This window comes from Heterodontus francisci, chromosome 1 (genome assembly GCF_036365525.1).
Source record: "Heterodontus francisci isolate sHetFra1 chromosome 1, sHetFra1.hap1, whole genome shotgun sequence".
Classification (NCBI taxonomy): Eukaryota; Metazoa; Chordata; class Chondrichthyes; order Heterodontiformes; family Heterodontidae; genus Heterodontus; species Heterodontus francisci.
In genome coordinates this window covers 150,949,184-150,957,591 of record NC_090371.1, presented here as the reverse complement: position 1 = coordinate 150,957,591, position 8,408 = coordinate 150,949,184, and the positions used below count along the sequence as shown (strand labels likewise).

The 8,408-nt window shown below is 39.2% G+C and overlaps 1 protein-coding gene across 1 annotated transcript; it reads right to left on the bottom strand.

Moving 5' to 3' along the window:
* Nucleotides 1-805: 805 nt before the first annotated feature.
* cckar (cholecystokinin A receptor) lies at nucleotides 806-8,116 on the bottom strand. The gene is made up of 5 exons (XM_068029439.1): nucleotides 7,987-8,116; nucleotides 7,644-7,895; nucleotides 3,479-3,740; nucleotides 3,249-3,376; nucleotides 806-1,326 (listed from the first exon to the last, which is right to left on the bottom strand). The coding sequence occupies exons 1-5, from the start codon at nucleotides 8,114-8,116 to the stop codon at nucleotides 806-808; spliced, it is 1,293 nt and encodes a 430-aa protein (XP_067885540.1).
* Nucleotides 8,117-8,408: the final 292 nt, after the last annotated feature.

Here is an 8,408-nt window from a genome sequence, read left to right as displayed (position 1 = left end):
GTTCTGGCCAACAGAACACAATTTGCTAGCAGGATGAATTCTGCACCATTAAGTGCAGATTTAGTTGAGTTAGTTCATCACTTCGGAAATGTATGCTGTAGTATACGGACAACTTGCAGCTGAACACCCTAATCTCCTAAAGTGCTCATTGCCGACAGTTAAATGCATTGAATGTTGATTTTCATACAGCCAGTCCTGATTAGGTCACTACCGTTTGATTGAGTGAGTTAGTGAAATTGTCAATGAAATTACATTAAAACATCAACAAAGGTTGATCTTCATGGTGAAACTTTTTTTCTGGAGAATTGTCTTTAGGGAGCTTTCTCTTTTCGTTAAGGCTCTATTATTTTGTCATCTGTTAAGCAATTTTTATAAAAGCAAAATACTGCGGATGCTGGAAATCTGAAATAAAAACAAGAAATGCTGGAACCAATCAGCAGGTCTGGCAGCATCTGTGGAAAGAGAAGCAGAGTTAACGTTTCGGGTCGGAACCGAAGAAGGGTCACTGACCCGAAACGTTAACTCTGCTTCTCTTTTCACAGATGCTGCCAGGCCTGCTGAGTGGTTCCAGCATTTCTTGTTTTTATATATTATATAAGCAATTTTTATAGGTTGTCTCCTGTATCCATTGTTTATTTTTGGAACCGATAGATCAATAAATGGGAAATAGACCAAATATCTCTTACATCACCAAAAGATGCATCCCAGTTAAAAAAATAAACACAACTAGTGCAAGAACACGAGATGTATCCCATTTGAGTGATATACTTGGATAGAGATGATCCGGAGCTGTGTTGTCTCCGGGTCAGGAGGGAGCTGACACACTGACATTGGTGTAGGTACATCTGGAGATGGAGCCAGTTGTTGTGCGTCTTTCCTCCTCTGTCTCTCTGATATGGGGAAGCCGTTTGGTGCAACAGGTAAACATGGCCAGGAAAGCCATGCGGAATCGCTTGTTCATGAAACAGTAGATGATGGGATTTACACAAGCTGATGTATAGGAGAGCAAATGGATGAATGAAATCGGGGTCCCGGACAGCAACCTGTCCGCGGAGACTTTATCAAATGCTCGCCAAGCATTCACACAGAATATAGGAGTCCAGCAGATAAAAAACATGATCACAATCACAATCAACATCCGAATGACTCGCTTCTTTGCCATTAATTTTGCAGTTGAACTGTTGCTTCTTGGCCTGCTTATTTTAACATTGTTGGTGCTTGATAATCGTTGCATTTCAATTGTCCTTTTCCGTTTGATGTTCTGTATGTAACATCCGTCTCCGTCTTCATATTTACTGTCACTGCCACAGCTACTGACTTTTCTTTCTGGGAATAAAAGATAGAAAATAAAGTAATGGAAACAAATATAATCCAGACTTCAGATTTCGACATCATCCTTTCAACGAGCTCCAGTTTGGCATTTTGCTGGGTTTTTTTTTTTGCTCCATGTTCCTTCCCTGACCTGAGACTGTGACAACTTTGGAAAACTTCTGAACAAATTATTCGTGGGCCAAGTCTGACGAGATGAAGATTTCAAAAAATGGGGATGGATGTTCCTCACAAAGGATTACGCTAGGGTTGTAATTGGGCAGCGTTGTGCAATAATTTGCCAGAAAGGATAACCTTATCTTTATATTTAGTCATTACAATTAAGTTTTGTCTGATGACATCTTTTGCTATACTGATCAACCAATCACCTCTATATACCCAGCTGTTTTATCAGTGATTGAAATCCAATGAGCCCTTGGATCACTTTCTAGGAACTTTTCTTAAATCCCTTGTAACCTTTATAGATTTAAAAAATCTCCTGACTTTAATATCAGAAATGAACAAGGCCACGGGACAATCTATAGTCTAGAACTATTAACTGTTGGCTTAAAAACCAGTGTACTTGGTGTAGTGACTTCCACTGATAAACTGAGTCTGGATAATCCTCAGGAGCATCGACTCCAGACATATGGAGTTCCCATTCCGTATTCAGTTTTTTGCCTTGTGTGAGAGGGCATCTACTGTCCATTCGAGAAATCCCTAAGGAATTTCAGGGTCCTCATCTGAAAGATGCTCCTCCATTGCAGCATACCTTCAGTCCTCTACTGAAGTGTCAGCCGAGATTAATCAGTCCAGTCCCGGAGAACCCCAGATCTCTGACTCAAATGTCAGTTTACTAACTAAATCAAGCAATTGGTACAACTGAGCCTTGGATTATTCATGTGTCACGTTAACTACCTTTAGATTACATTTAAAAAGATATTGAAAGAACTGAATAGAAGTAAACCGGACCAAAGAGCATATGATTTATTTGCATTGATTAATCCATTTAGCTACTAGAACTTCCTTTAACTATATTTCTATATTAATAATAGTTTAGCGTTTTTGTCACAAACTTGATGTAGGCTTTCACGGAGAAATCACAGTTTCGTAATTTGGATCAAAAATAAAATTATATTTTGTTGGGAAAATAGTTACTCTCAATTCAAAGTATTAATTACAATTATCTCCTACTTCAAATTTTGGCCAAAATCTCCACTTTCGCTTCTTATTCTATAAGATAATTAAGTTTTCAACCGAAATGCAACGTTGAATTGTAGGGATTAGACCAGTTGGATCATAATTGTGATTGTAGTTTTCATATCAAATTCTTTCCTCACTACAAAACCAAGAAAATAACAATATTCACGGTATGAATGGTATAGGCAAGAATCTTTAGGCCCCGGCTCTCTGATAAGTACATTTCTGTGATTACTGCGCCGCTTTCCATTTTACTACTGCTTGTTGACTGCGATCATCCATGCATTTGTTCTATGTTTCTTTACCTCTTTAAAGTTGTGAGACACTGAAAGCTTTGCCTAAACTGTAACGATTAGTACTTAAAAACATGCTGATACCAGAAACCCAACCTGATTTTTTAAAAGGAAGATTGTGGTCTCCGTGTTTTCACCTATTTGGCAGGCAATGAAATGGGAGGAAATTTCATTTCTTGTACAGTATCAAGATTAGGCAACCAAAGGCAAAATAAAATCAAAGAAAGGGAGCACAGTTCTTGTTATTTGTACAACCGAATAAATCAAGATCAACGATGTGAATTGCATTTTTAGGACATCACACGACAGGGACTGCCTATATTTTCATTCGGCAATATCAAGTGGCTAGTTCGAAACTTTGATGGGACTGTCTACAGCTCAACTGAAAACAAAAACTGACCACCTCAATAAGCTACCATATCTCCCAGGTCCCACCTGCTCAGTTACCTTGGTTCCTCTTTCTCCGATTCATTTCGAACTGGATCCCACTGTATAATTCGCGAGAAATTAGTCCGTATGCTATCATCATCACTATTCCAGGGATCAGAAACAGAGTCAGTAACAGGAAAATATACCTAAGGTGAGCAATCATGAGACAAGTTAGACAACAGGTAAGTCTAGCACAGCTTTGAATTGATAGACTTCGAATCTTAAACATCCACGAAGATGGCGATTACCAGGATTGTTGTGTGATGTCATTCGGCCAGAGGAGGCGGCACATGTTGCCTGTGCTGTTGTTTACCCTGGTAAAGGGCACCAAGGTGTTGTAGATGGGATACGGTAACATGACAGTAACTGAGAGCAGCCAAGTGGCGGCGATCACTTTGAAGGCGTGAGACTTAGTTTGCCAGACCCTGGACTTCAGCGGTTTACAGATAGCACTGTATCTCTCCAGAGAAATCGCTACCAAACTGAAGGTGGAAACACTAACAGAGATACCTTAAAATAAACACAACATATCATAACTGAAAAATCATTGTAGTTTCCTTTACCATGATCTACAATTCGAAAAATTTGCACAATTTTGAGCTTACCTCTCCCAATGCAAGGCTAATCTGTGCTGCAACACTAACTAAATTTAAAGTACACCTTTCAAAGTCTAAAAATGCAGCAATCTCCAATTCGATGTCATTTTATTTTTAACAGTTCTAAATCTGGGAAGAAACTCAGAAAATACATCATTAGTTATTGAGTTCATATGTAACATGTTTTAATGTTGCTAATTCATCGGGTTTCCTACTTTAATATTGATGACTATTTTCCATTATTATATTCCGTCTAAATCATTAGCGATTTGGAATGTTATCAGGGTGGATATTACGGATTGGTGCGGATGAAGATCACCAGCATTTAATCGAGCCCTTGGAAACGATGCCTTCTATAGGACTAGAGAGGGAGAAAAACCACCTCGATGTGATTTTCGTGACACGATGAGCAAGTCGCACATTTGATTCTTTGCAATGTTTCCAAACGATCTACTTCCCATTCCAGAAATTGCCATTAATTCTGATTTTTAAAAATTGCTTCCATGATCTAATGTATTTATAAGTACTCCAGGGACATAAATATTCTGAAAAAAAATCAGATAGTAGTTGTAAGATGAATGTTTTATATCGGTTATAAAGGTTATCACCTGCAATGGCTTCACTTACCGTTCCATGCACTGTTACTACTAGTGTCCCCCAAGGATCTATCCTAGGCCCCCCTCCATTTTCACATGTACTTGCTGTCGCTCGGGGATATCATCCAAAAATACGTTAGTATCCATATGTATACTAACCTATCCAATTCTATCTCACTGCTTGACCCCTCCACTTTCTCTATATTGTCAGACTACTTCTTTGGTAATCAGTACTGGATGAGAAGAAATTTCCTCCAACTAAATAGTGCGAAAACCAAAGCCATTGTCATCAGTCCCTGCCACAAACTGTGTTCCTGATTCCATTCCTCTCCCTGGCAACTGTCAGAGGTGTAACAAAATGTTTGCAATTTTGGAGTCATATTTGACACTGAGATGAGCTTCCAACCAGGTATCCAAGCTATCATTATGACTGCGTATTTCCAACTCTGTAACATCATCTGACTCTGCCCCTGCCTCCTTTCATCTATTGCTGAAATCCTCATCCATGCCTTTGTTACCTCTAGACTTGAATATTCTAATGCACTCCAGGCCAGCCTCCTATGTTCTACTCCCCATAAACATGAAGTCATCCAAAACTCTGCTGCCCATGTCCTAACTTGCACCAAATCTTGTTGACCCATCATCCCTGTTCTTGCTGACCTACATTGGCTCCCAATTAAGCAATGCCTCGATTTAAAAATTCTCATCCTTGTTTTCAAATCTCTCCATGGCCTTGCTCCTGCAGCCCCACAACTCTGAGATATCTGCACTTCTCTCATTCTGGCCTCCTGAGCTGATTTTAATCACTCCACCATTGGCGGCTGTGCCTTCAGCTCCCTAGGCCCTAAGCTCTGGAATTCTGTTGCTAAACCTCTCCTCCTTTCCACCTCACTTTCCTCCTCTAAGATGCCCCATGAAACCTACCTCTCTGACCAAACTTTTGACCATCTATCCTAATATCTCCTTAAGTAGCTCAGTGTCAAATTGTATTTTATAATGCTCTTGTGAAGTACCTTGGGATGTTTTATTACATTAAAGGCCTAAATAAATATAAAGTGTTGTTGTAGGTTCCTAAAGCACTTTGCAGCATTTCATTCTGTCAAGAACTTTAGAAGGTATATTTTAATAACTTTTAATAGCAAACTCTTTATTTCACTATTGGTAATATGCTTAGTATTTTGAGGCAGATGGGCATCAAGAAAGGACTTTCGTATTGCAGAGGGTTATGAGCATGTACACATTTCATGGATTCTGGATTGAGTGGGGTTGATGTGGTGAATGGTATACCTCCTCTGCAGTTCACTCATGTTCTTAGTTTTATGTTATTGACTAATGTTGTGACTATTATCATTAATTAAGTCCCAATACAAATCATTACTCACAAATAACTAAGTAGAGTCATATTTATATAATGCCTGTATGGCTACTAGTTAAATCTGGCAGTTGAGTCGAGTGTAAGTGTCGTCAGCAGCTCAACCACTGGTTCCTAAACAAAATGCAGTAAACTAGCATTGTAGGTTACTATTGTTTCCAGGTGAGGAAAGTAGTACAGAATTACAAAGATCACAGAGATAAGTACAGATGAGGAGGCATTTTCTTTGAAGAAAGGGTTGAGAGATTTGATAGAGGTTTTTGAGGAATCTGGACAGAGGTACGGGAAAAGGCGGGGGAGTGGGACTAGCTGAGTTGCTCTTGCAGAGAGCTGACCCGGACAACACAGACCGAATGGGCTCATTCTGTTTTGTAACCATTCTATGATTCAGTCAGTATAGTTCATCCTTCCATAAACAGTACAGACAGCATCCACCTGTCTCCTTCAGCGGTCCCACAGTTTCTGCCTCCACCATTACGCTACCTAGAAAACCATTCCAGACATTAAGAAATCCATTTTCTAATTTTAATTTTTTAGAACAAAATTTAAAAGAGTTAAGGGTACATGAAAATCACACTTAGCAACAAATAATTCACAAGTCATTTGAAGAGGCAGTGCCACCTTATTTGGGGATTTTCAAGTAGGTTCCGTGTCATGAGTAACCAAGAATAGACACAAGGAACATTCAGCCGAAGGTGATGCCCCCATTCCCCTTTAGTTTAGTTTAACATCACACTTACTACATTTTTTTGAGATAAAGTCAATGGTCATTGCCCCATGAATCAAATTCAGCTCTGCCGACAAACCTAGAAATGAATTTTACCAAACAGTGTCACTTTAACACCTCACTGTGAACTGGAGGTTGTGTTTAGGTTTTAGCAATTCGTGGGTTAATCGAGATGATCAGGGAGAGGAGATTAGGGTATGGTTCAGGCAAACGGGTAAAAGAGGATGCGAATGAATTGTTGTGGGGCTATTTTTATGGTTATCACAGCTGTTCATCGACAATATTATCAGTCTGGTACAGTATCTGGTGACAGATTTAAAATAAACTTACAATATTCCAGGAGTCTTTATGTAGTGAGCACCTTTATATAGAGCATGTTTATGTACAATGTTTCGGAAGAGTATCGATACAGTCTAATAGACGCCTAAAACCAGCTGGATTGTAATCTATTTATACCTGTGGAAAGCCGCTTCCGCGAATTAATGGATAAATTAAAACGGAGATTTGGCTGATAATGCAAATTTAAAAACAGTGCTTTACTTTGGAAGCGAAAGAAATCTTCAATAAGTTACTAATACTGCAAGTTCTCAATCACGAACATAACTGCGTTGAAAAACAACTACTGAGGTAAGATTGTAAAGGCAACATTAAATGCAGATTATATTGAACATAGTTTAAATATTAACCGCCAAGCAAATTTAATACGTAAATACTGATAACAGCTGCTTTATATTAATAAAATTGTCTTCTTGTTGCTAACATATTCAGTTGTAACTAAAAACATTTCGTTAACTTTTTCCAGAAGTATATCGAGAACCGAGATTGATGTATGTATGTGGGGAAATTGAAAGAGTTACGCTTGCGAAAATACTGACACTTGATGGCCCTCAGGTGCCACTTTAGCTCAATCCCGAATATCCAGTTTTAGTGAGCTGCAGTCACGGAATTACCCTGTCTTAAATTTCGCAGTTACTTAAAAAAAATTCTACTAATCATAATCAGCATTCTCATTCTCAGTGGAATTTAAAAGAAATGGGGAATTAAGGTTTTGCTCCGGCTATCTATCACGTGTCTCAGTGGACGGTAGGTGCTCGGTTTTTAAACATCGGGTTGGATTTTTACCCATGAAGTAAGCGACAGCTTTGCAGACGGCGCTTCCGAAAATGAAATCCTTGAGCAGGTTTGGGATGAGGGTGAAAGGCATACAGAAGAGGCACAGCATCAGGTCACTGGTCGCCAGGGAGAGCAGGAAACTGTTAGTCACAGTCCGCAGCCGCTTGTTCCTCAGTAAGACAGCGATGATCAGGACATTCCCAAGTACACTCAGGATAAAAAAGAGACAGTAAAGGAATATCCGTACAGTTTGATCCAGATCTGGAAGAAAAACAAAGGAGACAAAGTTAACCCGAAAGCTCCCTGATGTATTCATGTCCCTATTTCTGTCTTACTTCCCTCCGCCTCCTACCTTTGGGTGGCCGTGCAGTTTGTTCATCGCTCTCATTCTTGCAGTTCTCCGTCTTGCTCTTCATCTCGGCTGAACCCATCGGACTTGACATTTCCGTAAGGTTCAGAAGAAGATGAGAAACTATCTCCATTACGTTGTTCTTAACCGTTTTCTTATTGTTTTGAACAGTGCAGTTGCCGCGAGGATTGTTCCATTTTAACTGGTGAAAGTTTTCCAGATTTCCTTGCACTTTTTCCTCTTCAATTTAACAATTAAGTATATTTCCGACTTCTGGTAAACCAAGATGGCGATGCCAAATCACATAACAGAGATACTTTAATATCTTGTAAAAATCTATATTTTAAAATGTAAATGTCTTTGTTATAAAATTAGTGTTATCTGCAGTAAGGTCTGAGATTTCCGAAGCCCTGGCTGCTGCTGTA

Bases quoted from the DNA above. Each gene is read 5' to 3' on its own strand.
- cckar (XM_068029439.1), bottom strand. From the start codon at position 8,116: ATGGAGATAGTTTCTCATCTTCTTCTGAACCTTACGGAAATGTCAAGT. The intron at 3,741-7,643 runs GTAAAAATCCAA...GTTTATTTTAAG, and splicing joins AGCTGTCGCTTACTTCATGG to GTATCTCTGTTAGTGTTTCC. The intron at 1,327-3,248 runs GTAACTGAGCAG...TTTTATTCCCAG, and splicing joins TCGGAGAAAGAGGAACCAAG to AAAGAAAAGTCAGTAGCTGT.